The sequence below is a fragment of the Oryzias latipes genome, chromosome 6, assembly GCF_053564925.1.
Source record: "Oryzias latipes strain Hd-rR chromosome 6, Olatipes_Hd-rR_3.1".
NCBI classification, from domain to species: domain Eukaryota; kingdom Metazoa; phylum Chordata; class Actinopteri; order Beloniformes; family Adrianichthyidae; genus Oryzias; species Oryzias latipes.
This window is the reverse complement of record NC_136242.1, coordinates 1,326,182-1,346,953: the sequence shown is the minus strand read 5'-3', so window position 1 is coordinate 1,346,953 and position 20,772 is coordinate 1,326,182. Positions and strand designations below refer to the sequence as shown.

Genomic DNA, 20,772 nt, shown 5'->3' with positions numbered 1-20,772 from the left:
CTTCCCTTTTTGTTGACTGAACATGGAGTGACAGACTGTGGCTGCTCCCGCCTGTTCTTTGGCTCTTCTGGATCACACAGACTGAGACCTGACAGGCCTTGTTTGGGTTAGTTCTCATACATTAGTCAGTGAACATGGTGCCGTCCTTGCTCCGGTTTCTGCCGCCTCACCTTGACTTTGGCTGTGATGTTCAGAGGAGAGTACCCAGGCGCTTCGGTGTACTCCCTCTTCTCCTGCTGAGCCTGCTCGCCCAGCAGGTTGTTGAAGTTGGTGGTAAGGTGGCGCCTCAGCAGCGTTTTCTGAGGGGAAATGTTCAGCAGCATGGCCAGAGTGTCTGCGTTAAAGCGAGGCTCCAGCATCTGTTGGACGACACATGAGGTCAAACACTGTTTCTGGGCTTGTTATTTCTGGCTGACATAGCTGTGCCACTGGATGTGCTCACAATCAGCCCCCCATGCACGCCGCTGCCCCTCAGGTTAGGAGCATACTCTGCCAGGTCCACAGATCTTAGCCACTCCATGACTCTGTGGTTGGACCACTGGACTACCTCGCTGGGAGTAAACTGGCTCTGAAACACAAATACATTATTGACATGATGGCACATTTACAGAGACTTTTTAAAGTCTTGTTTAAATCTGAGTGGAACAACCAAACTGTTAAAGTTCACAGAGAAGGTGTGAAAATGTCCGTGTCCCACGGATGTTAACCTATAGTAGTTTCTGAAATCACCATTGAGATTGCCAACGACATAGGCTGTTTATAATGTGGCAGGAAAGACAAAATCCCCCATTATCATAGTTTTCATTCAAAATTTAACGTGAGAGTTTCAAAAAGGTTTTGATTTGAAATAAACAGCATTATTTGTTCCTTTTTTGGGCGGTACCTCATTGCCAGGCCTACGCTTGAGGCAGTTGGGGTTGAACTTGTTGACGTGGAGGACATGAATGGCGCACTTGATGCTGAGGTGGTGCAGCTGGCTCGTCACTTTAAGGAACAACAAGTCATTCTAGGATGGAAAGGAAAACAAAAAGAATGGATGAAAAAACAAATTTTGGATCTTCTCTTCTGTTAATCCCAAGTGAAAGCATTTAGACGTTCAGCTCTGTTTACTAACTCACCACAGTGAGAAACTGCAGCATCTGTCCATCCACCCGTCCCTCACTAAACTGGTCTTTGTACTGAGGAAGGCCGATGTCGTCCAGCCAGCCTGGAACCCAGAACCACCACAGATTGGATAAGAAAGCACTTTAGGCTGGACTTCAGTCAGAGTCTGTGTGCGTTTTCGTACGTGTGACCCAGATGTAGTCGAGCTCCGCCGACCTCTCGGGCTGCTTTCCTGTGAGCGTCCTGATGGCCAGCTGGAGCTTCTTCCTGTGGAGGGGGTGTTTCAACGACAGCTCCTGCAGAGAAAGCAAGATCATCAGGTCTACCTGAAGAGACCAGTCAGGGTGAACCGCCTCACTGAAACGGCGCTGATGGAAGAGACAGAAGGGGTGTGAGGGCGAGACTAAACAGCTGCCTGAGAAGCACAGACAGCCGTGACTAAACTCCAAGCAGACAGACGGATGACCACAAGAATCAGACAGGTGGAATTAGGGAAGATGTGAGCGGCAGCGTGCAGGTGGAGCAGCACGGCTGCTGTTCAGTGCTAAAAAACAAACCTTCTCCAGGTCCTGGGGGCTGGCCGAGAGCAGCGTCTGCCCGCCGCTGACCCACCGCCGAGCAAAGAGGCCATACTGACCCAACCCAATGTCCTCCAGCCAGTCACACACCTGATCCACGCTCCACTTGGAAAAGGGCAATTTTAGATCTCTGACATGAAAAACAAACACCAGAAAATAAGTGTTTTAAATGAGACTTCAGACTTTAGATCATGTTTGGGGAGCATCACTCCCTTTAATCAGGAAATATTAGTTTGGTTTTCTTTAAAGACCTCAAGCCAAAAACTCTCAACCTGAATCCACCGTGAATGCAACTTTATTATCAGTATACGTGTAACATTAATCTTTTGGCTCCTTTCTCCCGAATAAACTTTCTAAAACATTTTCTTTTTGTTAACTTTGAAAGGCTTTCAATTTAGCGGTTGGAGCAGCCTCTGTAAGAACGAGGCAAATGTGCTTAAGACACATGACAGAGGAGAACGACTTGACAAGCGTCAAGAGTACATCATAGATAGACAGAATCCAGTAGATTTCCAAAATAAAACTTCCTTCAGAATAAGAAAATAACTCTTATTTCATAAAAAATGTATTCTTTAGGGTGCCAAAAGTAATATTATATGCTGTACATGGATATAGTTTAAGAATAGCACGATGTAGGCCCTTAAAAGTGGTCTGTGTCCTAAAAAGGGTGGGGGTCCCCTAGATTAGAGAACAAAGGGGAAAATTCAAAAACAAGAGTGTCTTTCTTATGATAAATGAGTCATTTTGCTTTTACAATAGAGTGGGAATCTGAAAGGTAACATAAAATCATCTCAAGGTCTTTCTTACAAAAGAGCAATGTCTTCACCTGTTCTATTAGAAAAAGGTTTAAACGATATTGCTCCTGGGCATCTGGTGACTTTGGAAGAAAGACCACATCCGGTGGTAAGGGTTGGCTCCCCACCCATAACTTTTTTTCCAACTCAGTGAATTTGAAAGGATGGGCCTCGTGGAATGAACTGATAAATACCATTTATGAAGTTTCTCTGCATATTTCCTTAATAAAAGTCTGTTCATAGCTTTGGAATTGTGACTGCTTTGATTGTTATGCAACTTTCTGCAGACTTGCTCCACTTTGGTCAAAAAGGTTCAAGTGATACAGTTGATAGAAGTGACTGAAGGTGCTGATGCACCAATCATGGAGAAGCTTTGCATCCGCAGAAACTCACAGATATTCCTTCCAAACACGAAGAAGCAAACCTGGTTTTTCCTGAGTGGGCAAGTCTTGGTCCGGCTGTAGCTCTGAAGCCCCCCCTCTTAAAATCTCCCCCCTCTTGGTCATGGATCTGCACAGGACTGCCAGACTGACTACGGCGAATCCTGGAGACAGAAGGATTGTTGAGTTTTGGAGAACACAAAGGAATATGCGGCAGCTTTACAAAGACGTACTTCCCCCAGAGCTTCCTGATGCCTCTGTGGGTCTTCCGGTTCTCCGGCGAGACCGGAGACTGCTGGCCCGAGTCCATCCCGGAGGACAGGGGGGAGTGGTCAGACAGCATGTCCAGCTTATCTGAGGGCTCTGACATAAAAAGAGGAGATACTGAAAAGCTGCACTTCTATGAGACATGATCATAAAATGCATTGTCCCACACTGACGGGATAGAATTCTGCATTTGATCCCGAATTACCAGAATAAAATACATGTTTTAAAGTAATCTGTGGGATAAGTGATTAATATCCTCTGTATTTATGTATTTCAACACAGTCTTAAGGCTGCCAATGACTTTTATCAATATTACAAAATATTCCTTGGTCACGTTTGTGTAATTGAGAAGCAATTTCCAAGGAAAATTGTAGCTACATCTAACCCAGCCAGCAAAGGCCAACTGAGCCGCATATGGTTCAACCCTTGTGCTGTCCAAGGCACTTTTCTTCCTTCTACAACTTTTGGCTGTAGAAGGAAGAAAACCCACACATGCAAGAGGAGAACATGCAAACTCCACACAGAAAGAACCCAGAATCTTAATGCTGTAATGACAGAGCGCTGACCATTTCGCCATTGTACAGGCCCCCCGGGTGTTTTAGGGAAAGTAAAAGTTAGACAAAGGTTTTAAACATGCAGCATTTCATGATCTTTGCTCTCAACATTCATTCATCTGTCTGTATTTTTTACCCACCAGTGTCATAAAGGTCATGTTTTCCTGGAGATCCTGGAGCAGAAAAGGTTAGTAAACGAGGAGAGCCATAATATAAGAAGGAAAAAAAAGAGACCAGCATTATTAACACTCATCAACCTTTAAATAAAAGGATGAAAAAAAGGTTTAGATTTCAAAGTGCCATGCAAACAAGATGACGGGACGGTGCATTCAAAGACGCTCAGTTTCCAGTGAATGAAATCAAGTCAGGCTTTAAGGAAGCGTTCCATCAAAAGATTGGTCAATTGTCATGATATTTAGGAAAATTGTCAGATTTATTTAGGAGCTTATACTAGAGTCAGCTGGACTCCCTGAAGATTTTGACCAACAGGTCAGAAAGCCTGGCCACTGAGGCGCACAAGTGTTGTAAGAGGAAATGACCGATGGAAGTTCAACTACAATAGATGCATGCATGACTGCATGACAAGTCATTCTACTGCAAAGCAGGGAGCTTGAAGAAAGACCTGAAAGTTCACCTTTTCCAGAATTACTTCAATGTTTGTAGCGTTTTAAAGCACAAAACATTATTTTTTATTAGCTAAAATGATACCACACCACAACAGTGTGTGCAAGGCCACTGCAGTGATTCTCTTCATCCACTCCAGTCATCTTTTGATCTATTTTCAAAGCGTTCTCAGTTGATCTTGTAACCCTTGTGCTATCCTAGGCACTTTAACGTTGGGAGTTGGGTCATCTAGACCCACTAGACAGAGCTCTGAACCTTTTTTTCTACAATGATTTGTGATCTTCACTGGTGTCCATGGATTACATGAAATCTTTCCACCTTTATCCACCTTTGTCATGGTAGGGAGAACACCTCAATGGAAGGGTGGGGTCATAGGATAGCACAAGGGTTAATTATGATTTTGTTGTTTTTAGGTAAAATAAAATAAAAAACGGCCTTTTCTAGGACAGTTTCTGCAGAGCAGCAGCAGATCATTAGAAATGTATCTCTTTAAGAGCTCTCTTTTTGTAGCGCAGGGACCTTTTGGCTCACCCAGTGTATTTTCTTCATCACAAACAAGCTCTTTTACGATCAGAATTTTTTGTCTGCTTAGAAATACTCAGAAATGCAATTTTAAATGTAATTTTCTTCACACATGTCATCAGAAAAAAATCCAAATGATCATTCTAAAATCACCTAAAAACATTCTTAACAGAGTGTTTTTTTATATAAAGTAACTTTCTCAGAGTTGGTCTGTTCATCTTCTGATAAACAAGTCAAAAACCAGCAAATATGGGACCTAAAGCTTTTCATGAATGCTTCCTTTCTTGTTTGAAGCACTTTTGCAACCATTTACAGACCAAGAACCCATCATGTTTTAAAACTCAGAACCTGACGCTCTACTGCAAGGAGGTTTCACTCACAAACACGTCTTCATGCATGAGGAAAGCAACGACAGGAGCTAAACTCATGTTAGTGTTGAGTTTCTGTGAGCACATACAGTACCTAGAACTGGAGCGCTGGCACTCCTGCAGCGAACTGACAGCAAGCAGGGAACAGCGTTTAAAGGTAAAGCAGAAAGAGGAGGGAGGACGGAAGCAGATGCAGCTGTTAGTCCACAAAGAGTTAGACAACTTTCAGAAATCAGCTCAGCAGTTTTCAACCCCTAGAAAAGCCAAATGAATTTTATTTAAAGATAGTTTGTATGACAGCCGCTGAAATAACCTGCCTGGTTCTTTGGGAAAGTTGATAATCAGCTGATTGAACCTCGACAAGAACGACTTGGTTTGAGTGTTTGTGAAACTCTGTGATGCTCCTGGATCTATGGAGGTTTGAGCTTCTTAATCTCACTGCTGTTTCTCTAACAAGAAACCCAGACTGCCCTGGTTGGAATGTAATCATCTACTTCTGCATCAAGCTGGAGCGCCTGTTCCAAACCAGGCAGTACTGTATGCTGCAGTTCCTCCAAACACCACTGCTCAGTGGGCAGGAGAAAGAAGCCTCTATGGCAGGGGTCGGGAACCTTTTTGGCCGAGAGCCATAAACGCCACATATTTTTAAATGTAATTTCGTGAGAGCCATACAATAATGTAGTGTCCCTTTCCCACACAGAGGCACGGAGCCTTAACCTCTTTTAAGGTTCTTTATTCTGGTTACTGCAGGCCGTAACCAACGCCGTACAATTAATTCAGCAACTCCTCGGTCTCTCCCGCTGAGAGCGATTCACCCAACTTCTTATTCGCTCACTGCCGCATGAGCCCTCCTAATACCCTTATTCGGCCCATGGCTGAACCCCATTGGTCCAAACTACCTAACAACAGGCTGAGTGACAGAACTCAGTCCGCAACAATATGTTTAAAACTAAATATACGAGTGAATGTGTGCATTTGATGTAATTTCAACACTTTTCAAGTACAATAAGTCTGTGGATTCTTTTGAACAACATGGTTATGCTGTTGATAATAAATGATGAGTATTTCTTCTGGTGCTGCATGGTTTTGCTGAGGGACTAGTCCGGTTGATACGTGGTGAGTTTTTGCTTCATGCAGGCGTTGAGACTTCATGTCATGGACATGGACTTCTCCATGTGTGGATGATGGGTCTCACTAATCTTTTCTGGAGCTGCAGAGCTGCATGACCCTTTTTTCCCCCTCAAATATGACAGAGACTTTGATTGTGTCCTTGTTGGACAGTTTCTATGTGAGGAGTGTGTTCGCTCAGCCGGTTGGCAGTAATCAAGTTTGGATGCAGCAGTTTCTTTGTCAGATCTGGTTTTGGACATTTGGACAAACTTCTCACACAAAAGCTAGAACTCTGTGCGGACGCTGACTACAGCTGAAGAAACAGCTGAACCATGAAAACATCACCAGTTCAATTAATATTTTAAACATGTAGACAGACACCAGTTTCTGTTTTCAGCATTTCTATAAAATACACTTAAGCTGCGTACTAGTGGCGGACCGTACATCACACACCTGGGCCTTCAGTAGTGCTACGTCTGAATCACTCAACTCCTCATTCAGTATTTTTAAGGCCGCATGTGACTTCCTGAAACTTCTGTCCAATCAGAAGGTCTGAATACTGTGACGTAAACCTGCTAGAAGGCCCTGCTGACACCAACTCACAACCTGATTGGTTGAAGGAAATGAATGACCGACGATTTTGCATCACAGGATTTTCACAACTCTTGGTGAAGGCCTGGCAACAAAGGACAGCTGAAATGCGATTGGTTAAATGCTCTAAATGTGAAAAGCCATCTGTCTGGAAGCAGCACAACCATCATAAAAACAATAAAAGGAAATGGACAGACAATTTGGAAGGATTTAATGAGTACCGGTTTGCATGGACAAAATAAAATCAACACGTGATTCCGATATTTTAAGGCTTTCAGAGAAGGCCTTGAAGGTCCTGACGGCCCACCACTGCTACGTACACACTGGGCATCAAGCCCATGGTGTTTACACTGAACAAGCAGGAAGGGGCTTCTTCTTTTTCTACGGATGCTAGTGCATGCCCGCCACCTACAGCTGGAAGAGGCTCGGTGTGAAATGTTAAAGTGGTGTAAATCTGGTGAATCTTGCTCCAGGGTTTTTCTTTCACTATATATGAAAGACTTGGTGTCATAGAATTCCATCCGGGCATAAACGATAAATATTAATTTCTCCTTCATGATCAATTTTCAATAGATTGGCACTTCCGTGAATTAAAAAGGATACTATCCATACGTCAATATCAAATCCAAATACCTAATTGGTCAAATCTTGACCTGGTTGAAGAGTCAATGTGTGTTCAGTGGCTGGGTGTTTGGTCCTAAGAGCCCAAAAACGAGCTACAAATGTGCGACATGTGAACATGGGAGTTTTGAACATGGAGGTCTGAAACGCGCATTTAACGAGGTTACATGGACTTGTCATTGGAAGTGGCCGTTTGATGTGGGCGGTGTGAACGCCGCTTTAGATATTAAGAAAGGAGTATCAATATCCTTTTTTTACTCTTGACAAAAACTCTAAGCATAAACACCCAAACAGCTTCCTAGCACAACTTTTTAGCTCTCCTCCTGAATCAGAAGATCAGAATTCGGAGCCTTTTTATTGAAAATAATGTTTTCTAATGTGAAAGAGAGTTTGGAGCTCACTGAGAGTGAAGTTCTTGTCATGGTCAGGAGAGAGCTTGACAGGAGATGAGTACTCAGCATCTGTGTTTCTGTCGTAGTTCAGCTCAGCTCTCACTTCGCTCTTTTTCCCCAGTTTCCCTGGAAGAGTCTGGTACTTGTTTAGCTCTGTCAGCGGGCTCTGAAGAGAGAAAAAAACAAACGAGTTTTAAATAGCACGCACACATCTTTGAAGAGAGTAGCTTAAATGTGGTCAAGCGATCAAAATGTATTAACATGTGTGAGTTTGGAAAATCCTCACATCTAGCCAGCAAGGCCAAGTGGGTTGTAACCCTTGTGCTATTCTAGGCACTTTAACATTGGGAGTTGGGTCATCTAGACCCACTAGACAGAGCTCTGAACCTTTTTTCTTCAATGATTTGTGATCTTCACTGGTGTCCATGGATTACATGAAATCTTTCCACCTTTATCCACCTTTGTCATGGTAGGGAGAACACGTCAATGCAAGGGTGGGGTCATGTAAGATAGCACAAGGGTTAACCCTTGTGCTATCTTAGATGACCTCACATTGGGCAGAAAATGTGGGCCCCCAATGGGTTTGTCTGCGGTTTCCGTGGTGGCCCCACCTGGGCAGCAGTGCTCGCTGGCTCGCTATGCTGTCCACCAGGCGGAAGGCTGGCGTAGCGAACCGGCCCACTGGCAAACACAGGTAGGGCCACCACGGAAACTGCGAACAAACCCATTGGGGACCCACATTTTCTGCCCCACTTTTAAAACACACAGGGCTCACTTGGCCATGCTGTTTCTGGCCGATGTATTACTCGCTTCCTATGCTAATGTTGGTTTAATGTTAACATTAGTTTGAGTTCTGTTACAGATTTGGCAATGTGACTTATTGTGACCCACTCCATTTGAAAATGGGTTTTTTATCATGTTCTTGTAGTATTTTTTCTCATGATGGATGACATATATAAAGAAAAATAACCATTAAATTGTAATTCTGAGGATTTCTTTATAAAAAGACGTTGTGAAACTGGAGCAGACAAAAAGGGCTGTTAGAAACAGAGCTTGTTTGCGATGTGCAAAATACACTGGGCGAGCGACAAGCTTCCTGCTCCGAGTTCTCAGCCATGGGGGAGGTAAGGGGGGTGGGGTTGCTCCGTACCCACGATCCCACTGAATTTCTAATGAACTCCTGCCGCTCTGCAGAAACTATGCAGAAACGATTTGAGACGAGATCAAAAGACGATCAGAGTGGGACTTTACAGTGAATCGGTTCATAAACAAAGAAAGGTTATTTTTTGCTAAAAAAGTATTTTAGATCAAATTTTTAGGTTGTGTTAAACACCAATTTAAAATATAGTGGCAAATGAGTTCATTTAGAAAAAGTTAAGCAGAGTTATAAAGGTCAATATGCCTTGGTAACAGATTTTAAAGTTTTAGTTGACAGGTTCTTATTAAAAACACCTTGTTTATAGAACATAATATAAAATAATCTGTATCTTTTTTTTATAATATTTGGTAAAACCATTAATCTTGACAGATTATACAATAAAGGTTTGATATCTATATGATAGGAATGTGTTGATATTATGGTGATAAATAAAAACTAAATAGAAATAAATTCCTGACTGAAACTTCATGTTTCAGTTCATTTTTATTTATCATAATATTTGACGAGATTATGTCCTCATTTATTCTGATTTACTGTTTCCGCTTGGATAATCTTCTTTAACCTGCAGCCACTGACAGAGAGCACTGAGGTGACCTGAAGCTTTGATCTGTTGCATAAGCAAATGTCCTTTGGGGGGTTGAACGTCTGATCACGGCAGAGTCTACGCATCAAAGTCAGCGGGCTCTAAAGGGACGACTGGAGAAAGGCCAGCAGAACAGGGAGGCAGCCATGATGCCGACCCAAACAGACAGCCTCTTCAGACGGTCCTGGCCCTTTGTTTTACAACCCAAAGGATGCAGTTTCATTAAATCTGGAGCGGTTTCTTTTTTATGGAGTTAAAACTTTGCCTAAGGTGCCACAGCAGTGAGCAGGAGAAGAATCTGGAGCTGAAATGTACAGGAATTAAGCTCAACTTGAAGTAAGAGTACGAGTCTTTGGCCCTTTTAGCGCCTTTTCTTATTTGCATTTGGCATTGACTCCTTTATTCCATTTAAAGCTACAGAAAAAAACAATATAATTCAGCATGAAACAAGAAAACATTTACATTTAGTTTTTTTTTCTTTTTTCAAACCAGAAAAATTATTTGATTCTGTTTACAAAAACCCATTTCCCCCCTCAGCTAAATGGGAAGTTGTAGTTTCCATGAAAGAACAGAGAGGAGATATTTTTATACTAGAATGTATTTTGTTTTATGTTAATGATTTTTATGGGGCAAAGACATCATTTTGTGATAATTGAGTGAAAGTGTCCTCCCCTTTCCAGGAAAAAGCTTTTTCTTTATTTCTCACATGAAGGTTGATGAAGGTTTAGACTCTATATTTTCGAATGTAAACAACAATATTAAGATGTTCCAAAAGTCCCATCCACCCTGCAGTTCATGTGACCACTGTGCTGTTTCTGTGACAGGTGGGGGGACGAACACCGCAGGAACATGAGGAAGAATCACCGCCTCTGTTTTCCGGTGGAAAACTGCACTCCTGAATGATTATTCTGATCATCAAAATCAACAACCCATATTTTGTTTTTGGAAAAATTAGAAATTATTTTCAGAAGACTTTTTTTGTTTTTCTTTACTGAAATGGTATTTGGCGTTTTACATACCTTTAATTTCTGTCTTTAATGTCATTTGATGCCATTTACAATCATTTGCTGTTGTTTTTTTAGCTTGTTTAGGTGAAACAAACCAAGATATAAACTGACATTTTCTGACATGGCAACAAACAAATACATGTAAAAGACATGCAAACAGTCTCAGCTGTGCTACAGCTGAACGTTTCTTTTATGAAAATGCAAAGTGTGGTAAATAATGTAAAGGCCGTAGTGTAGCACTATGGGTGGGTCAAGCCTGATGTCATGATGTTGCAGATCAGTACCTCTGTCCCTACCTTTGATTCACACTCAACTGGCTGGATCTCTACAGCCTGAAGCCCAAAAGAGGAGACGCAAACACACACAATCAGAGCAGGAGGTTAGAAATCACACAGACAGAAGAGAATTATTGTTAAGAATTAAAAGCAGAGTACAGGCGTCTTGATCAAACAGCAGAAAGACTGATGAAGACGGCTACGTTTGATTAGTTGAAGCTGCTGAGCTGCAGAAACACTTACAGACCTTTTGCAAAGATCCACTCTGCAACTCCTCGAGACTGCTAGAGAGGAGTCTGCGCCGGTGCCTGGAAATCAGTTAGAACCAGTGACTCCTCTGGGGGGGGGGTCAGTTTGAGGCTTTACAATCTGCACCAGGACTCACCAAGATCCGTTCAGGAAACTTATTTCACCTGCCGACATCAGCGATGTGTCCAAGGAGTTCTGGAAACTAAACTCAACCAAAGGATTGCATCAGCTATTCGTGTGTGTGCACTTCAGTGTGCATGCATGTATGTGCATGTATATGTATGTGTGTTTGCATGCATGTGTGTGTGTGTACTTCAGTGTGCATGCATGTATGTGCATGTATATGTATGTGTGTTTGCATGCATGTGTGTGTGTGTACTTCAGTGTGCATGCATGTATGTGCATGTATATGTATGTGTGTTTGCATGCATGTGTGTGTGTGTACTTCAGTGTGCATGCATGTATGTGCATGTATATGTATCTGTGTGTGCACTTCAGTGTGCATGCATGTATATGCATGTATACATGTGTGTATATGTATGTGTGTTTGCATGCATGTGTGTGTGCACTTCAGTGTGCATGCATGTATACATGTGTGTATATGTATGTGTGTTTGCATGCATGTGTGTGCTTGGAAGCGTGTGAGCATACAGTTGCGTGTCTTTGTGTTCATACCTTGACTCATGGTCTCTCTGAAAGGGGGAGGAGGACAGCAGGAGGGGGGAGGAGCCTCTTGAGGACATCTGCGCAGACGGCACATTTCTCTGCTTTACCTCATCTATGCAGCTCAAACACATTTGACATGAACAGTAATCCTCTCACCTCTGATCTGAGGTTGTCCGAGTATGCTTTGTGAGTGATGGCTTTGAGCTTCAAGCTGCCACTCAGCTCCTCCTCGCTGCTTCCTGACCACGAAGATCAGGATTAAGCAGAGAGAAGACAGAAGCAGCTTCACAAACTCTGAACTCTTACCCTGAGTGAGAGCCATAACCTCCCTCATCTTTCTGTACTGGCCAAGCAGAACGGTCAGTTCTTCTATTCGCCTGTCCTGTTTTCACCAAAACATGGAATTATTCTAAACTCCCATGAGGCTTTGAAAAAAGTCTTTAATATGAAAGTACCTTTTCGTCATTGGAGGCCAGCAATGACTCCATCCCCACCTTCAACCTCTGATATTCCTGATCTGAGAACAGAGCAGGAAGAGCGAAGACAGGTCTCACAGAGCTCTCATGTCTGCTCCCCCCTGACTGATGGGGGACTGCGGCCATGCTGGAGATGCACGACAGCCATGCTAATGTGACTGAACAAGCACAACAAACACACACTGACAGCACGGGGCTCGTCACCTGAGACAGACGCCTGAAATGGGCAGGATGCCCAGTTTAGCCTAGTCTGTTAAGTTTAGCCGTTACCTACTGACTTCATGTTTACTATACAATTACCGAAATGACGCCCATTGAGACGACTATTGTTGTAACGATGGGCCATACAAACAAAATTTAATTGAATTGAACACAGCCCTTTCATTATCATGACCTCTGAGGCAGACAAGGGGTGTGGGGCTGGAACCCAGGACCACACATCCTTTCATCACATCGTCATCTTAAGAGGAAACTTCGCAGCTAAGTTTAAGACTAGGAAGTGCCAGAAAGGACTTTACAATCTGTTAAAGTTCCACTCTGACCTTATAATCCATTGTAAAAGTGTTCCCAGTGGTCTTTTAAATATGAGTATGCCAGTTTACAGCCAAAATTTAAAAAACGTTTTCTAGGACACAGTTTCTGCAGAGCAGCAGTAGTTCATAAGAAATTCACCTTTGAAATTGCACTAAAGAAATACTCAGAAATGAAATTTTGAGCTTAATTTTCTTTCTTTATGTCCTCCATCATCAGAAAATGCCACATGAACTTGTTAAAAACACAATTTTCATTGCAGTGGGTCTTTAAGTCTTTATACAAAACATAAGGGAAAAAAGGAAAAAAATGTGGAAAAGATTAGATGTATAACATTTTTTCTCCCTGCGAGGAAATGTTTAAAAAGCAGGTTAGAGTGTTTAACACATCTGTGCCACTGCAACTACAGTTCACATCTCTTGGAATAGTGTAGTTTGTGTTTTACACAATATGGCAGCATCACATAAAGCCAGGCAGCTCTAAAATAAGAATATTTATTTCAGGTCAAAGTGTCTCCCCTTAAGATGATTTGAAAGAATGCAAAAACTCACAATCACTTAAGTGAAATGTTCAAAACCATAAACACACTGAATCTCTTTATGATCCAGTTTCAAACCAAAATACAAACCAGCTTTTTCTGATTTTAGGTCACTGACCGCCAAAAACTAAAAATCAAAGCAGTTAAGCTGATTCGACGGTTTGGTTGGAAACTGGGCTGGTAGAAGTAAGCATGGCGTCTTACATTTGTTAATCAGCTGCTTGATATACACCTCCTCTGCACCAGAGGGCAGCAGAGAGTCAAGAACAAGAAAGTAGAGTCAGAGGATAGAGGCATGTGGGTTAGGTGTTACAGTTATAGGAGCTGACAGATGTGCAGACCGCTGGCTGTCACTCACATGTCCACATTGAGACCGGCTCTGCTCTGATTGGTCACACTTACCTCTCTTGGCGTTGTCGTTAGCGCTGCCATCTCTGGCGAGAAGCTGTGTCTGCAGGCACTCGATCTCAGCATCTTTGGAGGCTAAGAGCTGCTGGAGCTCAGACATTTCTGTCTGTAGAGAAGAAATAGAGGACGACTTTGTTTTCCAGGTCAATGAATATCCGGATAATGTGTTTTCTGGTGGTTATTGCCCCCTCCATAAATGTGTTTCATCAAAAGACTCATACTTTAGTATTGCATGAGGACATGTCTGCTCTCTGCATACTTGCACACAGCTGCTAACACAACACGAGGATCAAACAAAAGACACATTATTTGACAGTAGTTTCCCTCTGTACCAGCCCTGACACGCGCTGTGCCCTCCGTCTGCAGAAGCACATGACAGTCTGGTGACAACAACCTTTAGGCTTCATCAAACTTCAAAACATCTAGAGGGGGAGGCCAGCATCAGGGCTTTAAAGGTACAGATCCAGTCTTATAAAAGCTTAGCATTGGGATAAATCAGTGAACACCAAACCACAGCATAGCAAAACATGCAAAGACATGGTAGGAGATCCGTGCTTCAAACATATGAAACACATGCACACTGGCCAGCACAGATTTGCAAAAGTCAACTCTGACTATGCTCCATGAATGCATGGACTGGAAACAGTCAACCTGCCCTCAAGCCTCAGCAGAACAAGGACAATACAAGAGGAATCTTCTCAGTGACTCCAGCAGAATTTGTAGGTGAAAAATTGCACAAAACTGCTCGATATGAGATAACATGCGATGTGCAATATTAGCAATCAATATTGCGATAATGATATACTTGTAATACATGGACAAACAGCAAAACAACAAATACATTATTTCCACTTCAATGCAACAGTTGTATTTAAATAACAATCAACAAAACTAAACATATTCTCCAAGCGACTACATAGCAGTTGGGCATCTAAGATGAAGGGGCACCATTCCGTTGGTCAACGACATGTAGGAAATCCAACCGATTGGTCAAACACGTAAATGGCTTTATTTTGGTTCAAACTGCCATGAAATTGCTTTAGCATTTGTGTAAACATTTAAGGTAACTGTTTATTGCAGTTTACACCATCTTTTGCAATAAGCGTTTCACACAGGTTGATATTACGATGACAATGTTGTTTCTCTTTCGGCTTTTCCCGTCAGGGGTCGCCACAGCGAACGAGTCGCATGGTAAACTTGGCAATGTTTTACGCCGGATGCCCTTCCTGACGCAACCCTCTCAAAGCAACCGGGCTTGGTACCGGCACAGAAGTAGAGAAGGGAACAGGGAAAAGCCCGGAGTCGAACCCTGGTTTCACGGACGGAAGGCGCCGCAAACCAGCACGAGCTAAACCGGCTCCCTTGATATTACGATGACAATAAATGTGCAATTTATTGCACAGGCCTACATAAAACCAATGTTAAGAAATATTCAACAGCTGTTTAAACATTAGGACAAAGGAAACAAAATCAGGACTCAAGTCTGACTGGAGAATTCAACTGCAAGTTGTTGCATTCATGCAGATTCATGAATGTTCTTGCCCACATTAGAACCACATTGCACGACACATGTTTCCTCAATCGCTGAACTTTTATTCCATTTCCTGGTCCTGGGTGACGAGTCACAGGGTGATTCACAAAAGCTCCGTTAGAAGGAGAACTTCTACAACTCGGCGACAAGTCCCCAGACCAACGTCACCAAGGCACCAACCCAGAACCCAGCCTGAGGGAGGAGCTTAGTGCAAAGATTCCTAATGGGCTGACCTATGCTAATACAGTCCAAAGCCTCAGCCTTTGCAGGAGAAGCTACGGGGTTCAGGTGCACTGTGGGTTGAACAGCAGTAAAAGGTAGAGAGGTTGCTGTGTGATCAGCTACCAAAACCGGCTCTTGGTAGGTGGATCCCCCCCACTTAGTCACGGAGGAGCCTGAGTTTGGTTGTGAGAGCTTCAGAGATCCTGACTAAATGTGGGCTCACTCAATTCTGTCTTCTCCTGACTGGAAAATCCCCACATGGATGAGAGGGTAGTTTTCCTGCACCTCCTTCTGACAGGACCCCTCCTAACACAGGGATTGTTGAGGGGAACTTGGAAGGATCTGAACCCAATTTGTGTTTTGTTGTTAGACTTCTGTATTTGTCCCAGTTTGCCAATAACGACCTCCATGTTCAACATCTGGATGCTCGAAGGTTCTCCACGTATCACGACTCTCTCAGCTGCAGCCTAGTGATCGACCCATTTACCAAAGGGAGTTCAAAAGTTCAGTCCAAGAGCATGCGCCCAACTTTTGCACCAATGCTATAAGTCTGAAAAAGCTTTGTTTGTTTCTTATGTGTCTGAGCACAATGTTTTTGAAGAGGTGAATGCTTTTCCAAATCTTTTTGAACAAACATAAAAACCTGTCTCCCATTTCAAAAACCCAAAATTCAAGCATGGATCTGCTGAAGGAGCTGGACGTGTTTATCTGGAAAGACGCCTGAAGGAGAGGAGCAGAATGACGCACAGCAGAACCAGCAGAAGATCTCAGAGTCTGAATGTTTCTCAGATTTCGTGCGATAATGACATCGCAGAGTAATCTGTTTTCAGGAAACACTTCTGTTCCTGTTCGCCCTCTGTTCGGTTTTCTGCGCTTCCATCTGTGGGCAGAGTTCCTTTTTCTGAACAAAGCTTTCCTTCCAGGTCTGCTGTGACCTTTTTCTCACACTCGCTCGATGAAAAACAAAACATTTCAGAGGGAATCTTGAACCAGTCAGCGAGCTGCAGCTGTTGCAGCGGACAGGTGTTAGACAGGTGTGTGTGTGTGTGTGTGTGCAGACTTGTATGTTTATTATGTGCAAACCAAACAGCTCTTCCAGCTGCTTTGCAAGAAACAGGCAACAATGAGTTTCAAAGATAGACACAACTCCATCATGCAACCATGATGCTCTGCACTGTTTTCAGCAGTCTGCATCCTGGACCACCAAACCCACCAACCAAATCAATCAGTCAAACGCTTCATTTAGAGGGAACCTGAATCTAAACATACAGTGGCAAAGCCAGGGGGAAAGGCTGAGAAAATTGGAGTCTTCCTTCTGGACGATGTCAGCTGATCCATTTGTCAAAACGAGTGATAGTTTAGCTGGAGGCAGATGGGCCCCATGTGGCGTGGACATCTTTGCAGCTTTGTTCGCATTTTACTGCTTGTTAACAAAGCAAAATCTGTTTATCAGGCTCCTCCCCCACACCCATCATCTCAGCTCCGTTTAGTTTTCACATATCATTTTCAATTATCAACCTTTTTTTCACCACAGCACTAACAAAAAGTGAACTCAGACCAGACACAGACAGACGGATAAAGCAGACCTACAACACACAGATGAAGGGGTAGAGGAGGAGAGCAGCCAAAAGCCACCAAAGCAAAGACTGCACCAGGGAGAAGGAGGAAGAGCAGGAGGAAGAGGAGGCACCTGTGTGCTGCGCCAGCGCTCCTCCCAGTGCTGCTTCTCCAGCTGTGTGTGCTCCACAGTCAGCTTGAGGCTGGCCAGCTGGGTCATGAGCGACTGGTAACACACATGGAGAGAGTAAGAGATGGAGAGCTGGAGAGAGCAGACAGGAAGAGGGGGATGAGTTAAAGGAGGTGAGGAGAAAACGAGTAAGAGAGAGAAGGAGGAAGTGTTGAAATAAGAGAGGCACCTCCTTCAGATTAGTCGCAGCAAAGCAATCAATTAAAAAAAGACAAAAGCTTTCATTCAACAAACTCAAAAAACACTAAATATATACGTTTATTATTACTGGAATTATGTAACAGATATTTGTGAGATATCGTTATTTTAAATCCAGTAAACTTGCTCTAATGGCTGACCTTTGTCTATAAAGGTCTTTCTTTCAGTGAAATGTTATCTGGCAAGTTATTGTGTCTTATAGATTCACGTCATTATATTAGAAAGAACATAAAAACTATTTGATAGAGTACCTATATGGCAGGGGTGACCAAACGTTTTCGCTCAAAGGGCCTAAATCTAAATGTGATCCCGGTCCGTGGGCCAGGGATAATTTTTTTTTGCACGTCATGAAATAAAAGCAGAGAATAAAGAATAAAGTTTAGTTTATTTATTTGTACTTTTGAAGGTAACACAGATTAGTGAGACTAAAAAGTTGGTGACATTTTTCTTTGAATCCCTCTCGATCTTCTGCTCTTGGCAATTAACGGCGAACTTTGGTAGCTAGCCAATGTGGCGCTGTCCTGTGCTGCCCAGGGCATTATGAGGGTGGCTTGCTGTGACAGAAGTTTAGATTGGAACTCCCTAGAATTTGTCTTTCACCTTTTTGTTTGGATAAAACTGTGTGTTTAGTCTTGTAGTGGTGGCATATGTTGTACTCTTTAAGTATAGCCACGGACTGCTGCCAAAAAGACAAACAGCCTCAGAAAAGATTTCAGGAGAAAAATCCTCCCATATTTGTTTAAAATGCCTCTTATCCGTTTGCCACTGCCGTTGTCGCTCCATGAATGAATGGGAAAGGTTAAGGGGTTTTCACTAAACACTCCGCAGCCTCTACAGGCATGACTTGGTGGGCCAAATTTGGCCCGCGGGCCCTACTTTGGGCACCCATGCTATATGGTGTCTATTACAAGTAAACCCTAAAACAAATGTAAGATAACAGCTGAACAGTGTTTGAAAACTTTGTAAGCCTTAGTCCCAACTGTCCTTACGGATGGCTGTCAGCAGGTGAAAAACAGACGAACCTGTACTGACCACACAGAAGGCCTTGCAGACTGCTTGGCGAACTCTTGAGGTGAAATTATTCATGCACATAACTTTCTGTGGGTTTGTTGGAGGCGTCAGGTCAGAGTTAACACTTAAAGTCCCACTCTGATCATAATTTGATATGTTGTTCCCATGGCCTTTAATTTTTGTATTTTTTTCTTTTTGTTGGTCTTTTATTTATGATGATGCCGTTTTTAGCCAAATCAAACAAAGCGGTAAGATTTAATCAGAAATTTGTCTTTGAGTTGTGGGCAGGACTGTAGGGGCAGAGTAGGCCTGACTTCATTTCCCATCATCCCTTTGTTTATGCGCTGTCCCGCTACAGTAAAGCCCCTCCCAAACCCAAGCTAACATAAAGGCCCGTTCACACCGGGACGATTTTCGCCGACGTTTAACGCCTCGTGACTAAACAAAGGGCACCAATGTGAGTGTGCACACCGACGCGAAAAAACGCCACGCGTCAAAGCGTCAAAAAAAAAAAACACCTCGTTTTTTTTTTTGACGCCTCGCGTTGAAATCTATTCGACCAATGAGAATGGCGCTTTTGCACACGTGTCTGGAGCTTCTGAAGTTACAGTAAAACACAACTTGGGGGCGCTCAAACACAAAACTTCCTTGCTGAGAACACATACCAGCGAAGAAGATAGACGCCAAGTGGCGTCTACACTGCCGCGGAGAAATAATGACGGACATTCTAAAATATCCCCGAACCAAGCACCAGTTGGAGCTACTGGTGCTTGAAATATTCATGTTTTCTTTGTATTATTCTGACAAGCGCGTAAATACTTGCTCTCTTCTTCTGAGTGAAAAGCGACTTTAAGAAGCGTAAAGTTGCGCAGCGCCACCTTGTGTAAAGGAGTATTTCTGTTTACATTAAGCGCCATCTAATGTCAGGGAATGAAATTGCATGTTCGCTCGGCTCATCGTCAGCGAAAATCGCGTGGGTGTGAACACAAAAAACGTGGCGAAAAAACGCTGGCGAATAACGCCTGGCGAATATTCGTCCCGGTGTGTACGGGCCTTAAGGGTGCAACAAAAACATCGAGCAATATTAGGGCTATCCATCCGTGCAGTTTATATCCAGATTCCAGCTCAGACGAGGAAAACTGAGTCGTTCATGGATCTATTTGTCTGTAAGTGGATGCATCAGAATGGAGCGAAGCAGGCAGCTGCCGAGTTTAGCAGCTGCATCACTGCTACAGGTTTTTTCAAACTGCATTTTAAAAATTGACTTCTAAATAACAACGATTTGAATAAAGAAATATTCAGAACACAATTTTAAGCTTAATTTTCTTTAAAAATGTCCTCCATCCACAAAAAACGATACAAGAACATGTAAAATAAAAGGCCAAAACCCCTATTATTATTGGAGTGGGTCTTTAAACGAGTAAGGGTGAACTCGGTGAGACGCATGCATGACATTTGTAAAGTTCCTCCTAAATCCCTCACACTGCACAGGGAGCCAGTAGTGCTGTTCACGTGATAAATGCACGCTCCTTGTTTGCAGCCTGACTTTTAGAATTAATTAAATTTGACAATCAGAGTGTAGTTTTTGTGGACATCCTACTCGTACTTGCGTATCACGTGCGTATCACGTGCACATGCGTGCACATGCTTGCACATGCGTGCAGCATTTGGGCACAGTCAGTAAGGGGCCAGTGCTTACACCTCACTAATGACTTGATTGTTGTCACTGTAAGACAGTGTCAATCCTTTGAGCATTTACTTACAATATAGTTACAAATACTTAACTATACATTTACCACACGCACGACAATGGTACGCTCCATTTACGAGCCTCAAAGGAACTAAGACCTTCAACTAGACCGGACAACGCCATCACCCGTACAGATCAACCCCCTTACGGGTGCATGTGACTAAGGCTTTAGGCTCCTTTTAGTTACAAAATATTAACCAAAGAAGAAGAAGACGAATGCTGGACTTTTTTTACACTGATAGCAAAACAAAACCTATTTTTGTTCTGATGCTTCATGAGTGAAGGTGCCAGTGGTCCTCTGGTTCTGTGTACCTTGGTGGCTCTGAGTTTCCTCTCATACTGGTTCTTCTGCCCCTCCAATTCTTCCACTTTGTTCTTCAGCTGCTTCACTTCCTGCATCAGATTCTGCAGGCAAACCAAAGCACAGAAGGTTTTATTCACACATGCAACCCTAAACGAGAGCACACTAGCGCATAACTGTGACATTGTTGTGAAGTTTTCAAAAGAAAATCATCC

At 43.0% G+C, this 20,772-nt stretch overlaps 1 protein-coding gene across 12 annotated transcripts in view; it reads right to left on the bottom strand.

Annotated features, from left to right (window-relative positions):
- The window catches only part of ppfibp2b (PPFIA binding protein 2b), an 89,887-nt gene that overhangs the window by 9,875 nt on the left and 59,240 nt on the right, over window positions 1–20,772 (bottom strand). For 5 of the 12 annotated variants that reach the window (XM_078948197.1, XM_078948196.1, XM_078948195.1 and 2 more), the window contains 17 exons: window positions 20,569–20,661; window positions 13,792–13,903; window positions 12,300–12,361; window positions 12,151–12,226; window positions 12,001–12,083; window positions 11,854–11,921; window positions 11,315–11,380; window positions 11,177–11,237; window positions 7,915–8,071; window positions 3,090–3,219; window positions 2,901–3,020; window positions 1,662–1,812; window positions 1,289–1,400; window positions 1,119–1,207; window positions 884–1,006; window positions 443–568; window positions 171–359 (listed from right to left, as the gene is read on the bottom strand). In XM_078948197.1, coding sequence (XP_078804323.1) covers window positions 171–359; window positions 443–568; window positions 884–1,006; window positions 1,119–1,207; window positions 1,289–1,400; window positions 1,662–1,812; window positions 2,901–3,020; window positions 3,090–3,219; window positions 7,915–8,071; window positions 11,177–11,237; window positions 11,315–11,380; window positions 11,854–11,921; window positions 12,001–12,083; window positions 12,151–12,226; window positions 12,300–12,361; window positions 13,792–13,903; window positions 20,569–20,661 — 1,818 coding nt within the window. Of the gene's footprint in view, window positions 1–170; window positions 360–442; window positions 569–883; window positions 1,007–1,118; window positions 1,208–1,288; window positions 1,401–1,661; window positions 1,813–2,900; window positions 3,021–3,089; window positions 3,220–3,817; window positions 3,851–5,285; window positions 5,319–7,914; window positions 8,072–10,950; window positions 10,987–11,176; window positions 11,238–11,314; window positions 11,381–11,853; window positions 11,922–12,000; window positions 12,084–12,150; window positions 12,227–12,299; window positions 12,362–13,593; window positions 13,627–13,791; window positions 13,904–17,240; window positions 17,370–20,568; window positions 20,662–20,772 lie in introns of all 12 variants that reach the window. The other 7 variants (XM_078948191.1, XM_078948189.1, XM_078948190.1 and 4 more) reach the window with 4 other exon arrangements.